This window comes from Electrona antarctica (genome assembly GCF_951216825.1).
Source record: "Electrona antarctica genome assembly, chromosome: 10".
Lineage (NCBI taxonomy): Eukaryota > Metazoa > Chordata > Actinopteri > Myctophiformes > Myctophidae > Electrona > Electrona antarctica.
Window position 1 is genome coordinate 36,364,597 of NC_136791.1, and position 22,497 is coordinate 36,387,093.

Sequence of the window (22,497 nt, forward strand, 5' to 3'; positions counted from 1 at the left end):
AATACTGAAATACTCCATGGCAAGCTAACAGATTGTGATGTGTAAAATTGACAAAAGATCCCTTTGAAGGGAGATTTCTATTGTTGACTTGTGGTGAGTGGACATGTTGCGGCTGTGTCCTGGCACCGTGCTGACTCTCCTGACTGACATGTACCATCTGCTGCCCCAGCAGGAAGTGTTCTCTCTCTGTGTGTGCGCTGTCCTCTAACTATATATTGTGTGTTTTCCCTCTCTTCCCCCACCCAGCCTCCAGACCCTCCAGTCTCCATAGCAACAAGACCACCAGTAGTAATAGTAACAACAATTCCCACCTCGCCTCTCCCCTGGAGGGAAAAGGTAGACTCTTCTCAAGCCCTAATCCATTTCTTACCTCTTAACTTCTCCTCCTCCTTTCCTATCTAACTACACCTCCTGTCCTTCCATCCTCCCTCACTCCCTTTCTCCTGTTGATTTCAATGCTCTCTCTTTGATGTTTGGCTATAATATTTTTTTATGTGAGGCTGGTATCGTATCCTATGGGAAAAGGGTCATTGGATTCATGTTTATGGTTGTTAGAAATGTAAGAGTAATTCCTACTTGATCCAGGGTTGTGGTTCTCAAAGTAGGGTCCAGGGACCCTCTGGCTTCTTTGAGGGGGTTCCAAATGGTCCCTTACGAGTCTGTTTGGTTCCATTTGTACACTCTCCGAGTGAGCAATTAAAATGTTTGAGAACCACAGATCTAGGGAACCCAAGATAAGTTCATACATGCTGAATATCACTGCAGCCTGAATCTCACTGTCTGTGTTGATTTTCCCTCCAGGCGCGGTCAACGGCAGTCTGAGCAGGCCCCACAGTGAGAGCAGCGGGGAGTTCAGTCTGAGTCTGGACCAGGAGGTGTGGTCCAGCAATGGCAGCAGTCCTGTCCAGCAGCCCCCCACATCACGCTCCTCCCACCAGAGCCCCCAGCAGCTGCGCAGGTCCATGGACCCGTCCAGCCTGGCAAGCAGCTCGGGCCCCGGACAGTTAAGGAAGACGGCGTCCCCGCATAGCAACGAGGTGCTATCCCTCCAGCAGTTCCTGGACGAGGGCATTGACCCTGCTGAGGTGAAGACCCATTGTTTTCTGTTTTCCATTAAATCATAGTCTGTGCCTGCAACAGTGTATTCTACGCTACTACATGTATGAATGTAGCCTCTGCCTCTAGGCTCTGTGCCCTCATGTTTTATATGCTGTTTCCATTCCTTACATGTTTTTAGTGGTGTGATGTTTATTTTTGTTTGCACTTTCAGATTCTGACAAATGTAAAGTGCATTATAAATAAAATCCATTATTATTAATGCAATGATGCGACAACATAAACACACGAGAATTTACATGGAGGACAAACCTCCATCGCAGCGTCCATTAGTGCTTCTACTAGTTAATAGTTGAAAAGCTATACACAGTGATGGGAACATGTAGTACCTTCCTTTGTCACAAGATGGGGTGCTTTCAAAACATTCTGTGTTATCTCATTAGTATGTCCAACAATACTTGTATGCACTCAAAAGTATGTTGAAAAATAGCATACTGATTAGAATATAGCATGTAGTAGTAGTCATTTTGGATGTAACCCATGTCTTTAATGTTTGGGCAAGGCACATTATTTATAAGTAATTAATTGTATCAGTTCGGTTGGTTCTGTTCTGGCTTTAAATTCAATTGGCCTATTTTTTTCACTCAACTTTTGTCAACTTTTGAGTTCCAGTACATAACACTTAAGTCTTAAATGTATTGTAAAAATACATAATCATATTCTCATGTACACATTCTACTGTTTCCTCTGTTACCCTGCAGTCTGGCAGCCAGGAGAGCCTTACCGTTGACTCTCCACACCTCTCCACTTCCACTGAGCATGTGCAGAAGGAACGCATTGCCACAAAGGGGCGGGGCATCCTGCGCTCAGTGAGTGTGAGAGCGGTGCCGGTCAGCTCGGACCGCCCCCCAAGGTCCAGTGGCCAGCCAGGCCGTCCCAGCCTGCGGAAGACGGAGAGCACTCGTGTGAAGGGCTCTGTCCAGGTGCGTCCCAGCCTGTCGTCTCAGGGCAAAGCCATGTCTGTCTCTGAGCGTCTGGACGTTACAGCGTCCTCCACGCTGCCCCGGGCCAGCAGCGTCATCTCCACAGCGGAGGGCACCACCCGGCGTACCAGCATCCACGACATGCTGTCCAAGGACAACCGGCAGCCTGTGTCTATTGACACGACTCCCCCCGCTGCCTCCGCCAAGTCCGGGGCACGTTCCCAGCCAACCCCCAGTGAGTACTGCCACAACAGCACCCCCCTCCCTCACGCTAGCAACATGCTCCCCTTCCCCAAGTCAGTCAGCCTGCCCTGTCATAGCTTGGAGGACCCAGACCTCTCCACCCTAGAATCCTTCCTTGGCCCTTCCTTCACCGTGGAGTCAGTGTTCATGGACTCCATCTTTAGTGAGTCAGCAGGCCAAAACCTCCCCTTCCTGTCCCTTAACCCAACTCTAGTTAGTAACATCAGTGGCCCTCCAGTTCAAAATAAAGTGCACCATGAGCCTAATATCAGCCATTCTCCCGCCCAATCCCAGCTGGTTTACAGCCAATCAAATGGTCAAATAACACCCAACTCAGCCAATCAGAGCACGTACAATGAGGGCATGAATCCAGATTGTGGGATTGATGCTGACCAATCACCTCCTCTCAGCCCAGAGGATAACCAGTCCTTATGGTATGAGTATGGGTGTATTTGAATAACATGGGTGGGGTTCAGGCTTGCTGAACTGATTTGTCAGAAACTAAACAAAGAGGGGAGAATGAAGGGATGAATGAAGGACTGGACTCTTCCTCTGCATGAGTTTTTATTTTATTTTTATCCGAGCACCATCTGTCTGTCGTGTTCATTCTGTTTCTTGTTTGGTGAATCGCTGCTTCGTCATCTCCCCACATGCTACTGTTTTCTCTGGTTCTGTTCTGTGTGGTGGGTCTTTCCTTTTATGAGTCCATATTATTACTTCACCTCATCAAATCTCTTCTTTTGGCTGGCTAACATCGTACCAAGACTATTATCTGCTTTATTTTGGTTCAGTTTAAGCTCTGGTTATATCCATTTAGAAATTCAACCCTTAAATAAGACCATTTATGAAAGCGTCTCTAAAACTGAGTCATTGCAGTCTTAAATAGTAGTCTGATAAAATGAAAGTTTGAAAAATAGGCTTTTACCTGTGGAAATGACCCCCCCCCCCCCACAACAAAATCTATTTGTTGTCTCAAGTCTAGACTTTAGTTTAGAGGGACGAAATACTACATCTTAAAGGGTATCCTTGACATTTAGATTTTTACTATTTTCTCCTATGCAAGCTAAGGATGGACTTAGCTTGTGGCTAACATGCCCCTTGGTTTCTTCAGGTTTAACCCAAAGAGCTAATTCCATGCATTATGTCAAGGAAGCTCTTATATTAATCCTTTAGCTCTTTACAAAACTGGTTACCAATGTGTCAGATAATAGATTCAACTCCTGCTTCTTCTTTTATTTTTTGGTGTATTGATGTGGGGGGAAATCCTGTCTTTTGTTTTCAAAGCACATTGTATTCAACCTAATTCTACTGTACCACTAAACTGCATGGCTTTATTATGTATTTATCCGATCCAAATTGCTCATTTTGATTGCTGATATCAAAATGTTGTTTTCATTTTTTCATTTTGATGATATTTTTTGACACCTTTTTTTTCTCTAATCTCCTTTAATTAATCTACTGAGTCAGACCGTGCTGATGGGTTTTGATTAGTTAGATCTTGACTTAACTGATGGGTAATTGACAACGCAAAAAGGTTTCCTTCGCAAAACGATCCGAGGGGACAGCTGTAGTTGAGGAGGGTGATGCAGACACCCTATGGGAATAGGTGGGGAATATGAATGTCCTGGGTGAGTTGTAGGTGCACTGTGGTGATGAAGAAACACAGGGACAATACAGCAAGTTGAAGAGTTTATACGATGATCAGACCATTTTGTGAACGAAGCGAACTTGAACTCATTTGAATATAAGAATCCTTTGATTATAGCTGAAGGTAAAGACATGCATTGTGGGTACGTTTCATTTAGGGGTTACTGTGTGCCAGCACAAACAGCTTGTGTATATTTAAAGATGGAGTTACCCCCCCCCCCCCTTCAAGAAAGTGTCAAAATTATGTTTTAATGTGGCCACACCCACCAGTTCATTAAGTATACGTGTTTTTCACATTAGCACCACCCACCTGAACTTAAGCCTCATCCACACCTGTTGTATAATAATGGGAGAGGGGTTAGGGGAGGGATGATGTCACTAAAGTGGTGGTATTTCGTTTCAGGAAGAAACCAAAAATACACATGGGAGATTTTGGATATAACCACACCTGGGGGTCCATTAGAGTAATGTTAACTCCATAGACACACACAAAACAGAAAAGGTTTTTTAAAAAATCACGTCACTCCATCTTTAACTTCATGCTGTCACACAGTTTAAACACTTAAATACGGTAAAACACACCTATTGACATTATTGCCTTCAGCTACATTTACCAAAATTGGCAACTGTGAAAAGGGTCCATTGGAAACCATAAAATATACGTGCACAGCATATTGAGATTGGATAATCTTTGATGACTTAATGTATTTTAGACAAGATCTTGTACAGATTGTTTGCAGCATTTTTAACTTATACTAAGAGACAGCACTGCTTTGCGCGCTATTGATAGCAGTGTCATGTATAGTGTAGAGTAGACCCTTATTTATTTCTGCTATTGTTTTTCTATATACTGAATTGAAATGGCTCCACTGTATTTATCTTGATGTTCGCTATACAGTAAGGCAGTACTTGGAACCCTCAACTTTGGACATACTGCCTTTTAATTATTTCATGATGTAATTTAATTGCCTTTGTCCTGCAGATGTGGAAGGCAGAAAGTCAAAAAGCAGGAGTGGGGAGGCACAGAAAAACTCCTAATCCACACCCCCACCCCCTGTCGACTGTGTGCTACCGTTCTGTGAGCGAGTGGTGAGTGAATGCACCTCCACAAGAGTCTGGCACAGAGAGGGGAAAGGTGGCCAAGGGGGGACGCGTACTCCTGGGAGTCTGAAATATGGTGCAACAGATGTCGTCCATCTCGGTCCGCTGCACGTGCTTCTCCCTCACATTTTCTTGAGCTCCCGTTGCTGCCCTGTCCATCACTACCCCTCCCCCCACCCCCTCTGTCCTGAGCCCCACTGCCCTGTCCATCACTACCCCTACCCCCACCCCCTCTGTCCTGAGCCCCACTGCCCTGGCAGGTGCCAAAACGTCCTACTGTATCACACTCAAAGGGCATGGCAGGATTCTGATCTGCATGGCATTATGTGGCGTTAACCCACTTTGCGTCGGATGGATGAGTAACTGTTCAACCTGTTTTTTTGTACACAATGCCCGTTGTGAGAAGTCCTGTAGTGATTCAAAGAGAACGTCACACCCTTCCCTCCAGTTATCCAGTTTGTGTAATGGTGACAGCAGATTTCTTTCTTCTTTTCTTTAAAAAAAAATCTACTTGAAAGAAACCAAATCAGTGTGTCGTTTCAATTTTTCAAGTTTGTGGCACGAGTGCTTCCTGTTGCTGTCCTACTGCATGGCTTCAGTGTAACACTGAAATCCTTCCCCCTTGTCCCCCTCGCATATGCATGTAGAATCGGGCTACTTTCTGGTGTCTGTCTGTACATTTGCCTTTCTGTCTATACTGATATTCTGCTTTGAACTTTAATCTTGTTCTCCTCCTTTTCTGTCTTTCTATCTTTCTCCTGTCTCTGCCTTTGGACTTTCTACTCTTCCTTCTACGTGGGACTCAGAAAAGTGTCCTTGGAACAGTGTGTCTGACGCCTAGTAGAGTTGTTCTACTGACACTTCTAAGTGAGAAACGATTGTAAAGCTCTTTCTTCCTTCTGCTTTCTTCACAAAAAAACGAAACAAAAAACAGGACACTCCGGTAGAAGAAAGTGACTTCCTTCTCCTTGTTCCTTTGTTTATGTTTTCTTTTCTTCCTTGAATCAAGGAAACAAACTAAAATCTCTCTTTAAAAAAAATCACCATGTGGTGACACTTTTTTTTCTATAAGGGACTCCTGTGGCAAATTGCACTGCCATATGTCCTTCGGTGTGATGAACTCCTACATGTGCACTAGTCTCCACAGACTGCTAACAGTGCCAACATTCACACAGAGCTTGTAGACCAGATTCTGAGGACTTCACAACCGTTTGGACATTTTTTGTTCTCTGCCATTTTGACTATGTTGACAAAAGAGTGAAAAGACTATGTAAAATGAACAGCATGCAAATCCAACAGTGACATCTGTACTGTGGAACCAACCCAAATGCTGGCCTTACTGCTTCAAGCCATGCTCACACAAACATGAACATTTCAAAGCATGTCAACACAAAGAACTACAGAAAAAAGGTAAACTTGACTGACCAATCACAATCTGCATGGAGCAATCAATTAGCCAATCACCCTGCTTCCCTTGCCCAATTTATGGAGGACAACGTGGGGGGCGGGGTCTTTAGGATTCCTAAATAACTCGGATGGGAAGCCATTCCTACTGCGTGATTGGTGTCCATTGACTGCCATTCATACAGTACGTGGCGGTTGTGTGATATGAGAAGTGACATTGATAATGGTGTGGTTCCAGGTCACATATATTGCAGTTGTGTGCCATGGCTACACCCCACCATTGATCCAAACCTTTTTACACAGTAGTAGATCTCAGATCGATATATAGCCCTAGACACACTAGAACATAACATTCCTTGTTTTAGATCAGCACTACGTCCTACAGTGAAACGCCTAGTGTTACATGGTACATAATGATATATTTACTGTACTGTTAGACATGGCACTAAAAATATTGGAATATAGGTGGCCTGGAATACTCCGGGATGTGCAGAATTTTCCCACATTCTTTTTGTGTGATGAACATGATTACCCAGTGTTTGCTTCCTTTCCCACTTTTACATAAATCCGTTTGATGTGACTGATTAAAACTCTTCTCAAGACTCTTGTTTTCATTTCCTTGTCTGTCTGCAGTTAATCTAAAAAATATAATAAAGTTTGAAATGTCAGTGGATAGACTGGCCTTACATACAGTGATACTGATCCGTGTTGGTTAGTGGATTGCTTGAAGAGGACTGTGTATATCCACCACTTATATCCACCTGTTTCCAGTGCCCCGTGAGCCTTTGTGTGAATTGTGGGCATCACTTCCTCTTGGCTGTAGCCAGAGTTTGTTCATTTAGGAAGATAGTCCATCCTGATTGGAGCCAATAATAATAAACTAGCACTGAATGTTGCCAAAACAAAAAGTATTGTTTTTGGCACCAGGCATATGCTATTGGTGACCCTCAGCTGCATCTATCAATGTCAGGTATACAATTTACAATTTAGGCATTTAGCAGACGCAGACTTAATCCAGAGCGATTTACATTAGGCAAGAACAAAAGTATGGGAATACATCACATATATAAAATGCATTTATCAAGAAACATGCGTAAGCTAAGAACGTAACTAGAACATATCTATATAATGACATTATACATATTAACTATACATATATACTATACTATGCTATACATATGTACTATGATGTGCTATGACTACATACAATGCAATTATTGTGCTGTCTACATGACATGCTATAAGTCTGTTTCAAATGCTATCTAAATCTAAAAAGTGCTATGGGCCATGATGGAGTCTGAAAAGGTGGGTCTTCAGACTACGGCGGACACTATACAGTGCTAGTTTCAGTGCTAGTTTATATACCAATAGAACAGGTTAAGAAAACTAAACTGCTTGGAGTTTTACTGGACAGTGAATTGTCATGGTCGGACCATATTGATGGCATTGTAACTAAAATGGGTAGAGGTATAGCCATGGTCAGGAAGTGCTCCACTTACTTGACATCCTCAGTCATGGGTCAAGTGATGCAGTCATTGGTGTTTTGTCACCTTTATTATTGTCCGGTTGTATGGTCAGCGGCGACTCAAGCAGACCTGAACAAACTACAACTTGTTCAGAACCGAACTGCTAGACTGGCACTTCATTGTTCTACTCGCACAAATATTGAATATATGCATACACGCCTGTCCTGGTTAAAAACAAACTCCATTGCAGTGTCCTCATGTTTGTTAGAAACATAATTTCAAATCAAACACCAGATTACTTCTTCAAACAGTTATTAAAATCAAGTGACAGACATAATCATAACACCAGAATTTCTAGCCTCGGTCATTTAACACTCCCTGCTCCAAAAACGAACCTCCTTCAACAAACAGTTATGTATCGATCAATATCTTTTTGGAACATTAATTAACATTAATATAACACAAAATAAATTATCTTTAAAATATGCTTTAAAGGAACACTTGTTACAGCTGACCACATGACCGGAATGTAATTCTTATGTTAAATAAATTAATTAAATAAATTGTAATTATGAATTTTTATTTATTTAATCTTGTTGAATGTATTTGTAATGTACTTTTTGTATGTATTTTATATGGACCCCAGGAAGATTAGCTGACACCGGGGCGACAGCTAATCTTCCTGGGGTCCATATAAAAGGGGGATCCATTCAATAAACAATAGAGGCGATTCTGATTCTGACATGGTACACAAATCCTACAAATGGTGCAGACGTCGGGCAGCATACAGTATGTCGCTGACGTCCTATGGTTACTGGTGCTAGATTCTGCGAGAGTGTTGCTGGGACAGAGTAATGTCGATAAAGTAGATTTGTCTCCTGGTTTGTACATCTTAAAATATTGAGAATAAATTGAAATATTTAATATTTTTATTTATCTATTAATCTGGTGGTCCTTGACGTGAAAAAATAGCACAATGGTCATTGGGGAGCCAATTAAGGGTCAATAAACTGTAGGCAACCTACAGTACCAGGTTCTGAGAGGGGGTGTGACTAAAGGAGGAGGAAGTTGTTTGAGAGCGAGAGAAATGTGTGAAAACATTGATGTTTAAACATTGGTTATTACTTCAGTAATCTCTAAACCAAATTAAGAGCCAGGGTGGGGTTTTCACTCAGTAGTTCTACCATCACCAACTGACTAACTATATGGTGGGCTAACACGCTAGCCTGGAGGAGAACAGAGTGTGAGAGACATTTCAACAAGTGTTTGAGTGAGTATGGATCGGATCGGACCTTTTGTAGCGATGTTTGTGGTGTTTTGGATAGTGTGCTTCAGGACCCTGCTACCAAAGCTGTTGCAGTGGAGGTGCTCAGGACTTGCCACTGCATACCAGAGCATCCAGGTACACACATACAGACAGGTGGGGTACTGTGGTTCTCCAGCACACAAACCGATACTAGGTGGGGTAGCACTGGGTTCTCCAGCACAGACAGGTGGGGCAGTACTGGGTTCTCCAGCACAGACAGACAGGTGGGGTACTGGGTTCTCCAGCACAGACAGAGGTGGGGCAGTACTGGGTTCTCCAGTACAGACAGACAGGTGAGTTACTGGGTTCTCCAGCACAGACAGACAGGTGGGGTACTGGGTTCTCCAGCACAGACAGACGGGGTACTGGGTTCTCCAGCACAGACAGGTGGGGTACTGGGTTCTCCAGCACAGACAGACGGGGTACTGGGTTCTCCAGCACAGACAGGTGGGGTACTGGGTTCTCCAGCACAGACAGACAGGTGGGGTACTGGGTTCTCCAGCACAGACAGGTGGGGTACTGGGTTCTCCAGCACAGACAGGTGGGGTACTGGGTTCTCCAGCACAGACAGACAGGTGGGGTACTGGGTTCTCCAGCACAGACAGGTGGGGTACTGGGTTCTCCAGCACAGACAGGTGGGGTACTGGGTTCTCCAGCACAGACAGGTGGGGTACTGGGTTCTCCAGCACAGACAGGTGGGGTCCTGGGTTCTCCAGAACAGACAGGTGGGGTACTGGGTTCTCCAGCACAGACAGGTGGGGTACTGGGTTCTCCAGCACAGACAGGTGAGGTACTGGGTTCTCCAGCATAGACAGGTGAGGTACTGGGTTCTCCAGCACAGACATGTGATGTACTGGGTTCAACGCTAAACGAGTAATAAAGAGGATCAAATCAAATCAAACTTTATTTCTAAAGCATGTTTAAAACAACCAAGGTTGACCAAAGTGCTGTACAAAACAGAGACAAACGAGAAACACAATATACAAGCACAAATGTTGAAGATACAGGGAGCAAAATATAGCCATGAAAGCCATAAAAACAAAGAAAGCTAAGATAAAACATTATAAAGACTCAAGTGGGATTAAAAGCCAAAGAAAATAGATGAGTCTTAAGGTGAGACTTGCATAAATTTATAGAGGGGGAAGATCTAATATAAAGGGGCAGGCTCTTCCAGAGCCTGGGAGCTGCTGCCACAAAAGAGCGTGCGCCCCTAGTGCTTTTCTTAGTTGTTCGGTCCTCTAGCAGTAACTGATCAGCAGATCTCAGAGCTCTAGCTGTCAGGCGTAGGGTTTCACGAGCCCGGAGAGATACTGGGGGGCCAGCCCATTGAAACATTTAAAAGCAAATAAGAGGACTTTCAAATCAATTCTAAATTTAACTGGGAGCCAGTGAAGGAAGGCCAGTACAGGGGTTATATCTGGACCAATTGCAGTCTGTTCAATGCCAATATCAAGCAATAGTCTATCCTGGAAGAAATTAAAGCATGGATTGCTTGAAAGCATGGATGGTGGATGGTGTCTCAGCAGAAAGATTACATGTTCTAATCCCAGTCGTCCTATAGCCTAATTCAAGGATTGGAGTGTTTCAACGTAATTTAACTGAAGGCAAACATGCAAAAGAACACTTAAAAAGTAGGCTACTAAGAGATCTCATCTGAGAGGGACTGAATGATGGTGTAGTGGTCTAATCATCAAACTTAAAGCATGGAGATTCCAAGTTCAAATCCCAGTCCTCCTATGGTTCAATGCTGCAGTCTCAATTTAACTTTACTAACTGAAGTCTTTTGACTTTACTAATGGAAGGCTAACACACAAAAGAACACTTCCGTTAACAGTGGCTGAGTGATGGTGCAGTGGTCTGCTGCCCAGACTCTCAGAGCAGGTTTCCATGTTCAAATCCCACTCCTATAATCCAATGCTGGGGTCTTTCAACATTACATTACTCACTGAAGGCATACAAAATACGGTTTCAACAGGAGGTCTCATCTCAGAATGAGTGATGGTGTAGGCGTAATCATCTGACTCTCAGCATGTAAATTCCAGGTTCAAATCCTGGTGCTCCTGTAGTTCAATGCTGGAATAATACAAGAACACTTCAAGAATACAAAGAGACCTCTGCCAAGAATAATGCAGTGTAGTGGTCTAATCATCAGACTCTCAGCAGAAGTAAAAATCCTTGTCCTATAGTTCAGTGCTCAGTTCAGTGGAGTACTTTAAGTAATTTTCAAAGCTAAAATAGAAAAGAACAACTCGAAAGCACTAGAAGACTCCTGTTGAGGACCCAAAGGTGCCTTGGCCCAATGGACATAACTGTTTGCAGGTTATATGTATGTACAGTATCATGACAATGATACTGTACAATTTAGATAAGGGTGTTATTATTAAGGAGAAATTTATAAAGTTTTGATCTATTTTGGTGAAATACCCGTATGTAATACCATTGCGACCAGATTTTGTAGTGGAAAGGATTGAATGAATGAAAATACTGGATTGAATGACTGAAAATACTGTCTTACTCATGTGTTTTATCTTTTTTATTATTATTATTGCTCACAACCTCATATACTCTCTCATGTAGTATAGTATACCTATTGTATTGTACTTTAACATTTATGTACACATCTGTACCTCCCATACGCTTAATTTTATTTGTTTTCTTGTCTTTGTTTAACAAATTATTAAAACCTGTGGACAAAGAAATGTAATTTGAAAAATGTTGCATAACATGATTATTGATGTCCTTAAAGGGTAAGACCACTTTTTTAGAGGTTTGGGTTGTTTTCTTACCTTATTATGGTCAAACTAGTCCAGTCCAGGAGTTATTTCGCTCCATAGTGCAGTTTTACAGAAAATAGCGTTATAAAAATACCAGCCCATTGACTTACATTGTACACTGAAACAGCTCTCAAAATCACTCTTTTAGTTCGTAAACAAACACAAACAAAGTTGTTTCAGACAATATAGAGCAACACCAAACCTCATGTGTTTTTTTTTTTTCATAAAAATGTTAACTTCCTGTTGATTTGTCCATTTTTATTCAGAAGAAAACCCGGACTGGATCCATGGATCCGGATCCAGATCTTCATATAGTAAAATCAACAGGAAGTTAACATTTTTATGAAAAAAAAAAACCACATGAGGTTTGGTGTTGCTCTATATTGTCTGAAACAACTTTGTTTGTGTTTGTTTACGAACTAAAAGAGTGATTTTGAGAGCTGTTTCAGTGTACAATGTAAGTCAATGGGCTGGTATTTTTATAACGCTATTTTCTGTAAAACTGCACTATGGAGCGAAATAACTCCTGGACTGGACTAGTTTGACCATAATAAGGTAAGAAAACAACCCAAACCTCTAAAAAAGTGGTCTTACCCTTTAAATAAAGAATATTAAAAAATAAAATATGAAGGAACAGTGAAGTGGCAAAGACTCGGAACATGGTGTGTGTGTGTGTGTGTGTGTGTGTGTGTGTGTGTGTGTGTGTGTGTGTGTGTGTGCATTTATAATGGGGCTCAATGGCAGCTCTATGGCACATCAAAAAGTCACTTTCACCTAGAAACTCCATTCACACTTTTTGAGTGGTGCAAACCACTCCAACAACCAGCTTTGTATGTGTCTATGTATGTGTGTACCTGTACGTGGGACCCAAAAAACATTAGCATGGTTACTATGGTCACTGACATTACGTCAGACCACAGCTTGCACCACTCAGTTCACACGGGTGTGATTTTTATAATTCAGCTTACTGTGGGCACACATGCTAGAACTTTTTACTTTGAAATGTTTTATAGTTTCTGAGTTAATTAACTTAAACGCCCAATGCATTCTCAATGGCAATAGCACAAACGTTGGCATGCTATAGTCCTACATACTTACACCTAGAAACCCCATTCAAACCTATTTAGGTTCATCTTACGGTGGACATGTTTGCCTGAAAAGGAAACTTTGAAATGTTTCATAGTTTTAGAAATATAGTGCTTTCAAATTTGAGACATTTATAATGGGGCTCAGTGGCAGCTCTATGGCACGTCAAAAAGTCACTTTCACCTAGAAACTCCATTCACACTTTTTATAATTCAGCTTACTGTGGGCACACATGCTAGAACTTTTTACTTTGAAATGTTTTGTAGTTTCTGAGTTATTTAACTTAAACGCCCAATGCATTCTCAATGGCAATAGCACAAACTCTGGCATGCTACTAGTCCTACATACTTACACCTAGAAACCCCATTCAAACCTATTTAGGTTCATCTTACGGTGGACATGTTCATCAGTTCACCAGCACGCAGCCTTTGGTCGCGCCTAGAGGGCCTCCGCAACTCCGCAACTCCACTTCCCGGGCTGAATTATGGGCCCACCACGTCCCTGATGCCGTCCGAGGCCATGGGCTATAGCCCATGGTCTCGGAGTGATTTTCGGCTTTTTTTCAAATCCTCGAAAATTATAAAAATATGGCATGCTATAGTATGCCGTCCGAGGCCATGAGCTATAGCCCATGGTCTCGGAGTGATTTTCGTCTTTTTTTCAAATCCTCGTTTTTCATAATTTATAGCCCATGGCCTCGGACGGCATACTATAGCATGCCGTTTTTCATCATTTTTGAGGATTTGAAAAAAAGACGAAAATCACTCCGAGACCATGGGCTATAGTCCATTGTCTCGGAGTGATTTTCGGCTTTTTTTCAAATCCTCGAAAATGATAAAAAAAATGGCATGCTATAGTATGCCGTCCGAGGCCATGAGCTATAGCCCATGGTCTCGGAGTGATTTTCGTCTTTTTTTCTAATCCTCGTTTTTCATAATTTATAGCCCATGGCCTCGGACGGCATACTATAGCATGCCGTTTTTCATAATTTTTGAGGATTTGAAAAAAAGACGAAAATCACTCCGAGACCATGGGCTATAGTCCATTGTCTCGGAGAGATTTTCGTCTTTTTTTCAAATCCTCGTTTTTCATAATTTATAGCCCATGGCCTCGGACGGCATACTATAGCATGCCGTTTTTCATCATTTTTGAGGATTTGAAAAAAAGACGAAAATCACTCCGAGACCATGGGCTATAGTCCATTGTCTCGGAGTGATTTTCGGCTTTTTTTCAAATCCTCGAAAATGATAAAAAAAATGGCATGCTATAGTATGCCGTCCGAGGCCATGAGCTATAGCCCATGGTCTCGGAGTGATTTTCGTCTTTTTTTCAAATCCTCGTTTTTCATAATTTATAGCCCATGGCCTCGGACGGCATACTATAGCATGCCGTTTTTCATAATTTTTGAGGATTTGAAAAAAAGACGAAAATCACTCCGAGACCATGGGCTATAGTCCATTGTCTCGGAGAGATTTTCGTCTTTTTTTCAAATCCTCGTTTTTCATAATTTATAGCCCATGGCCTCGGACGGCATACTATAGCATGCCGTTTTTCATCATTTTTGAGGATTTGAAAAAAAGACGAAAATCACTCCGAGACCATGGGCTATAGTCCATTGTCTGAGTGATTTTCGTCTTTTTTTCAAATCCTCGTTTTTCATCATTTATAGCCCATGGCCTCGGACGGCATACTATAGCATGCCGTTTTTCATCATTTTTGAGGATTTGAAAAAAAGACGTAAATCACTCCGAGACCATGGACTATAGCCCATGGTCTCGGAGTGATTTTCGTCTTTTTTTCAAATCCTCGTTTTTCATCATTTATAGCCCATGGCCTCGGACGGCATACTATAGCATGCCGTTTTTCATAATTTTTGAGGATTTGAAAAAAAGACGAAAATCACTCCGAGACCATGGGCTATAGTCCATTGTCTCGGAGAGATTTTCGTCTTTTTTTCAAATCCTCGTTTTTCATAATTTATAGCCCATGGCCTCGGACGGCATACTATAGCATGCCGTTTTTCATCATTTTTGAGGATTTGAAAAAAAGACGAAAATCACTCCGAGACCATGGGCTATAGTCCATTGTCTCGGAGTGATTTTCGGCTTTTTTTCAAATCCTCGAAAATGATAAAAAAAATGGCATGCTATAGTATGCCGTCCGAGGCCATGAGCTATAGCCCATGGTCTCGGAGTGATTTTCGTCTTTTTTTCAAATCCTCGTTTTTCATAATTTATAGCCCATGGCCTCGGACGGCATACTATAGCATGCCGTTTTTCATAATTTTTGAGGATTTGAAAAAAAGACGAAAATCACTCCGAGACCATGGGCTATAGTCCATTGTCTCGGAGAGATTTTCGTCTTTTTTTCAAATCCTCGTTTTTCATAATTTATAGCCCATGGCCTCGGACGGCATACTATAGCATGCCGTTTTTCATCATTTTTGAGGATTTGAAAAAAAGACGAAAATCACTCCGAGACCATGGGCTATAGTCCATTGTCTGAGTGATTTTCGGCTTTTTTTCAAATCCTCGAAAATGATAAAAAAAAATGGCATGCTATAGTATGCCGTCCGAGGCCATGAGCTATAGCCCATGGTCTCGGAGTGATTTTCGTCTTTTTTTCAAATCCTCGTTTTTCATAATTTATAGCCCATGGCCTCGGACGGCATACTATAGCATGCCGTTTTTCATAATTTTTGAGGATTTGAAAAAAAGACGAAAATCACTCCGAGACCATGGGCTATAGTCCATTGTCTCGGAGAGATTTTCGTCTTTTTTTCAAATCCTCGTTTTTCATAATTTATAGCCCATGGCCTCGGACGGCATACTATAGCATGCCGTTTTTCATCATTTTTGAGGATTTGAAAAAAAGACGAAAATCACTCCGAGACCATGGGCTATAGTCCATTGTCTGAGTGATTTTCGTCTTTTTTTCAAATCCTCGTTTTTCATCATTTATAGCCCATGGCCTCGGACGGCATACTATAGCATGCCGTTTTTCATCATTTTTGAGGATTTGAAAAAAAGACGAAAATCACTCCGAGACCATGGACTATAGCCCATGGTCTCGGAGTGATTTTCGTCTTTTTTTTCAAATCCTCGTTTTTCATCATTTATTGCCCATGGCCTCGGACGGCATACTATAGCATGCCGTTTTTCATCATTTTTGAGGATTTGAAAAAAAGACGTAAATCACTCCGAGACCATGGACTATAGCCCATGGTCTCGGAGTGATTTTCGTCTTTTTTTCAAATCCTCGTTTTTCATCATTTATAGCCCATGGCCTCGGACGGCATACTATAGCATGCCGTTTTTCATCATTTTTGAGGATTTGAAAAAAAGACGAAAATCACTCCGAGACCATGGGCTATAGTCCATTGTCTCTGAGTGATTTTCGTCTTTTTTTCAAATCCTCGTTTTTCATCATTTATAGCCCATGGCCTCGGACGGCATACTATAGCATGCCGTTTTTCATCATTTTTGAGGATTTGAAAAAAAGACGAAAATCACTCCGAGACCATGGACTATAGCCCATGGTCTCGGAGTGATTTTCGTCTTTTTTTCAAATCCTCGTTTTTCATAATTTAAAGCCCATGGCCTCGGACGGCATACTATAGCATGCCGTTTTTCATCATTTTTGAGGATTTGAAAAAAAGACGAAAATCACTCCGAGACCATGGACTATAGCCTATGGTCTCGGAGTGATTTTCGTCTTTTTTTCAAATCCTCGTTTTTCATCATTTATAGCCCATGGCCTCGGACGGCATTTGAAAAAAAGACGAAAATCACTGCGAAACAGGGTCAGGGGACCTTAGTATAATTGCCTTATTTGAATCTGAATCCAACATATAAAAAACATATTTGTGATTTTTGTTCGTTTAATTTGATTCCAGCAAACAGAAATTTGCTAGTTTTTCCTTTTTTTGTGTGAAAAATGGGAAAACGCTAAACGAAAAATCACAAAAACTGGTCAAGGGACCTTAGTATAAGTATGTTTGTTCAATTTAATCCAGCAAAAAGAAAATTGCTATTTTTTTCCTTTTTTTGTTCAGAATTGAAAAATGGGAAAACACTAACCGAAAAATCACAAAAATGGTGGTGCCTTAGTATCATTCTGTTTGAGTCCAGCAAACAGAAATTTGCTATTTTTTTCCTTTTTTTTTTCAGATTTGAAAAATGTGAAAACTCGAAGCCAAAACCCAGCTTTTAAAAGCTGCGTCAAAGTTGAGTTTTCAGGAGAAAAAAAGCACGCAAAAAAAAGCTGTTCATTCCAAGCTTCAAAACGAAAAAGCTGGTATACATAGAGATAACATGGGAGCACGAAGCAAGAAGCTGCTTCTAGCTTCCTTGGTGTTAACGCGGCTTAAGTCTGATTATGCCTTTGGGTTTTTTGCACTACTGATTGTTACCCGTTTCCTTTTTTGTCAGTTAAAATTATCATTCATCATCACTTCCATCTTGTCCATCACCTAACCCTAACCCTAACCCTAACCCTAGTTGTCTGGTACCAGATTGGTTACCATATGGTACCAGAACAAAACAAACAAGAAAGCAGTGTGAATTGTCTGGAACCAGTGGCGCAGTGTGTTAGAACGCTGCCACATGATCGGGAGATGGTGAGTTCAAACCCCACTCAAGTCTTTACTTTAAAGACCGATTTCAGAAGAAGAAAAACCAACAAAAAAGCATTTGAATTGTGTGGAACCAGTGGCGCAGTGTGTTAGGACGCTGCCACATGATCGGGAGATGGTGAGTTCAAACCCCATTCAAGTCTTTACTTTCAAGACCGATTTCAGAAGAAGCAAACCAACAAAAAAGCAGTGTGAATTGTCTGGAACCAGTGGCGCAGTGTGATAGAACGCTCCCACATGATCGGGAGATGGTGAGTTCAAAGTAACCCCACTCAAGTCTTTACTTTCAACACCGATTTCAGAAGAAGAAAACCAACAAAAAAGCAATTGAGTTGTCTGGAACCAGTGGTGCAGTGGGTTAGGACGCTGCCACATGATCGGGAGATGGTGAGTTCAAACCCCACTCAAGTCTTTACTTTCAAGACCGATTTCAGAAGAAGAAAACCAACAAAAAAGTATTTGAATTGTCTGGAACCAGTGGCGCAGTGTGTTAGGACGCTGCCACATGATCGGGAGATGGTGAGTTCAAACCCCACTCAAGTCTTTACTTTCAAGACCGATTTCATAAGAAGAAAACCAACGACCTATCAACGAACATATTCAATGGCATATCAATCCCATTAATCCGTTTCCTTATCAAGTTGAAGGCATCCCGGATTTTGTTGAGGGTGGTTTGGGTGTTTCACGGTTTCTCATCAACTCCATGTTGAATCACCCAATTACCCCCCAACGGACACTAGCCCTAACCCTAACCCTAACCCTAGTTGTCTGGTACCAGATTGGTTACCATATGGTACCAGAACAAAACAAACAAGAAAGCAGTGTTAATTGTCTGGAACCATTGGCGCAGTGTGGTAGAACGCTGCCACATGATCGGGAGATGGTGAGTTCAAACCCCACTCAAGTCTTTACTTTCAAGACCGATTTCAGAAGAAGAAAACCAACAAAAAAGCAGTGTGAATTGTCTGGAACCAGTGGCGCAGTGTGATAGAACGCTCCCACATGATCGGGAGATGGTGAGTTCAAAGTAACCCCACTCAAGTCTTTACTTTCAAGACCGATTTCAGAAGAAGAAAACCAACAAAAAAGCAGTGTGAATTGTCTGGACCCAGTGGCACGGTGTGTTAGGACGCTGCCACATGATCGGGAGATGCTTAGTTCAAACCCCACTCAAGTCTTTACTTTGAAGACCGATTTCAGAAGAAGAAAACCAACGACCTATCAACGAACATATTCAATGGCATATCAATCCCATTAATCCGTTTTCTTATCAAGTTGAAGGCATCCCGGATTTTGTTGAGGGTGGGTTGGGTGTTTCACGGTTTCTCATCAACTCCATGTTGAATCACCCAATTACCCCCCAACGGACACTAGCCCTAACCCTAACCCTAACCCTAACCCTAACCCTAGTTGTCTGGTACCAGATTGGTTACCATATGGTACCAGGTCAAAACAAACAAAAAAGCAGTGTGAATTGTCTGGAACCAGTGGCGCAGTGTGTTAGAAAGCTGCCACATGATCGGGAGATAGTGAGTTCAAACCCCACTCAAGTCTTTACTTTCAAGACCGATTTCAGAAGAAGAAAAGTAACAAAAAAGCAGTGTGAATTGTCTGGAACCAGTGGCGCAGTGCGTTAGAACGCTCCCACATGATCGGGAGATGGTGAGTTCAAATCCCTCTCAAGTCTTTACTTTCAAGACCGATTTCAGAAGAAGAAAACCAACAAAAAAGCAGTGTGAATTGTCTGGAACCAGTGGCGCAGTGTGATAGAACGCTCCCACATGATCGGGAGATGGTGAGTTCAAACCCCACTCAAGTCTTTACTTTCAAGACCGATTTCAGAAGAAGAAAACCAACAAAAAAGCAGTGTGAATTGTCTGGAACCAGTGGTGCAGTGTGATAGAACGCTCCCACATGATCGGGAGATGGTGAGTTCAAACCCTACTCAAGTTCAAACAAAAAAATAAAGGTCCAGGGTGCAATCCCACCCCAGTCTTTACTGTGAAACTTTGCTTTCCACAATTACATCAAGTAGCACAGAAAAGCTGTGTTGTAGTAACCATCAGTTAGCTCAGTGTGATGAGAGGCTGTCCTTGGGAGCCACAGGTCCAGGGTTCAAATCCCACATTAGGCATGACTTTGACACTTTGCTTTGCACACTGATTTCCTGAAGGGCAACTTTAAAGCAGCCCAGAAATTCACCATGATTGTGTGCCGATAAGTGGCCCAGCGGATAAGTCAGATGATATCCGTAGTATACCTAGTAGAAGTGTGCCGGTTCAAACCCGACATACTCCTAGTAGGCGGTGATGGTTCAAATCACTGACACCTAGAGTAGGTGTGGCCCAGTGGATAAATCAGATGATATCCGTAGAATACCTAGTAGAGGTATGCTGGCCGACATACTCCTAGTAGGATGGTGCTAGTTCAAATCACCAACACCTACAGTAAGTAGGAGTGTGTGCAGTTAAGTGGCCTGGTGGATAAATCAGATAATATCCATAGAATACCTAGTAGAAGTCTGCCGGTTCAAACCAGACATAGGATGGTGCTGGTTCAAATCACCATCACCTAGAGTAGGTAGGACCGTGTGCCGTTAATTGGCCCGGTGGATAAATCAGATAATATCTGTAGAATACCTAGTGGGATGGTGCTGGTTCAAATCACCATCACCTAGAGTAGGTAGGACTGTGTGCTGTTAATTGGCCCGGTGGATAAATCAGATAATATCCGTAGAATACCTAGTGGGATGGTGCTGGTTCAAATCACCATCACCTAGAGTAGGTAGGGGGTCAGGTAAGAGTTTGTAGGGGCAGAGTAGGTTGAGGTGTAGATAGGGGGAGGAGTAGGTGAGGGTTGGTCAGTTAGGGGGAGGAGTAGGTGAGGGGGGTAAGGTAGAGGGAGATTAGGCGAGGGGGGCAGGCGAGGTGGAGAGTAGCCGAGGGCGGCCAGGCAGGCGAAGAGTAGGAGAGGAGGGAGGCCAGGCAGAGGGAGAGTAGGAGAGGGGGAGGCCAGGCAGGGGGAGAGTAGGTGAGGACGGAGGCCAGGTAGGGGTAGAGTAGGAGAGGAGGGAATCCAGGCAGGGGGAGAGTAGGTGAGGACGGAGGCCAGGTAGGGGGAGAGTAGGAGAGGAGGGAGGCCAGGCAGGGGGAGAGTAGGTGAGGAGGGAGGCCAGGTAGGGGGAGAGTAGGAGAGGAGTGAGGCCAGGCAGGGGGAGAGTAGGTGAGGGGGGCCAGGCAGGGGGAAAGTAGGAGAGGAGGGAGGCCAGGCAGGGGGAGAGGAGGGAGGCCAGGCAGGGGTAGAGTAGGAGAGGAGGGTGCAGGCAGGCGTGTTCTTCCTGATTTCTTTTTTATAATTACTTTCTTTTTTTATAAAAATATAATTTTATTATAATTGTTTTATTTTTTCTAAAATGATTTTTACTCTCCCCGTGCCTGGCCTCCCTACTCTCCCCCTGCCTGGCCCCCCTCGCCTACTCTTCCCCTGCCTGGCCTCTCTCTCCTACTCTCCCCCTGCCTGGCCTCCCACCTCTCCCCGTGCCTGGCCTGCCCCTCACCTACTATCCCCCTGCCTGGCCTACCCCTCACCTACTCTCCCCCTGCCTGGCCTCCCACCTCTTCCCCTGCCCGGCCTCCCCCTCACCTACTCTCCCCCTGACTGGCCTCCCTCCTCTCCTACTCTCCCCCTGCCTGGCCCGCCTTGCCTACTCTCCCCCTGCCTGCCAACCCCTCGCCTACTCTTCCCCTGCCAGGCCCCCCCTTCACCTGCTCCTCCCTCTAACTGACCAACCCTCGCCTACTCCTCCCCCTATCTACACCTCAACCTACTCTGCCCCTACATACTCTTACCTGACCCCCTACCTACTCTAGGTGATGGTGATTTGAACCAGCACCATCCTACTAGGTATTCTACAGATATTATCTGATTTATCCACCTGGCCAATTAACGGCACACGGTCCTATCTACTCTAGGTGATGGTGATTTTAACCAGCACCATCTCACTAGGTATTCTACGGATATTATCTGATTTATCCACCGGGCCAATTAACGGCACACGGTCCTACCTACTCTAGGTGATGGTGATTTGAACCAGCACCATCCTATGTCGGGTTTGAACCGGCAGACTTCTACTAGGTATTCTATGGATATTATCTGATTTATCCACCAGGCCACTTAACTGCACACACTCATACTTACTGTAGGTGTTGGTGATTTGAACTAGGACCATCCTACTAGGAGTATGTCGGCCGGCATACTGCTACTAGGTATTCTACGGATATCATCTGAATTATCCACTGGGCCACTCCTACTCTAGGTGTAAGTGATTTGAACCATCACCGCCTACTAGGAGTGTGTCGGGTTTGAACCGGCACACTTCTACTAGGTATACTACGGATATCATCTGACTTATCCGCTGGGCCACTTATCGGCACACAATCATGGTGAATTTCTGGGCTGCTTTAAAGTTGTCCTTCAGGAAATCAGTGTGCAAAGCAAAGTGTCACAGTCATGCCTAATGTGGGATTTGAACCCTGGACCTGTGGCTCCCAAGGACAGCCTCTCATCACACTGAGCTAACTGATGGTTACTACAACACAGCTTTTCTGTGCTACTTGATGTTATTGTGGAAAGCAAAGTGTCACAGTAAAGACTGGGGTGGGATTGGACCCTGGACCTTTATTTTTTTGTTTGAACTTGAGTGGGGTTTGAACTCACCATCTCCCGATCATGTGGGAGCGTTCTATCACACTGCGCCACTGGTTCCAGACAATTCACACTGCTTTTTTGTTGGTTTTCT

General features: G+C 43.2%; 2 protein-coding genes across 6 annotated transcripts in view; one reads left to right on the top strand and one right to left on the bottom strand.

Moving 5' to 3' along the window:
• Positions 1-7,036, top strand: part of ccdc88ab (coiled-coil domain containing 88Ab) — a 98,007-nt gene extending 90,971 nt beyond the window's left edge. For 3 of the 5 annotated variants that reach the window (XM_079511730.1, XM_079511733.1, XM_079511732.1), the window contains 3 exons: positions 247-336; positions 802-1,085; positions 1,818-7,036. In XM_079511730.1, the coding sequence (XP_079367856.1) occupies positions 247-336; positions 802-1,085; positions 1,818-2,738 (1,295 nt within the window). In that variant the 3' untranslated portion in view covers positions 2,739-7,036. The remainder of the gene's footprint in view (positions 1-246; positions 337-801; positions 1,086-1,817) is intronic. The other 2 variants (XM_079511731.1, XM_079511734.1) reach the window with 2 other exon arrangements.
• Positions 1-22,497, bottom strand: part of hhat (hedgehog acyltransferase) — a 428,216-nt gene that overhangs the window by 295,621 nt on the left and 110,098 nt on the right. The gene's annotated exons all lie outside the window — the stretch shown is intronic.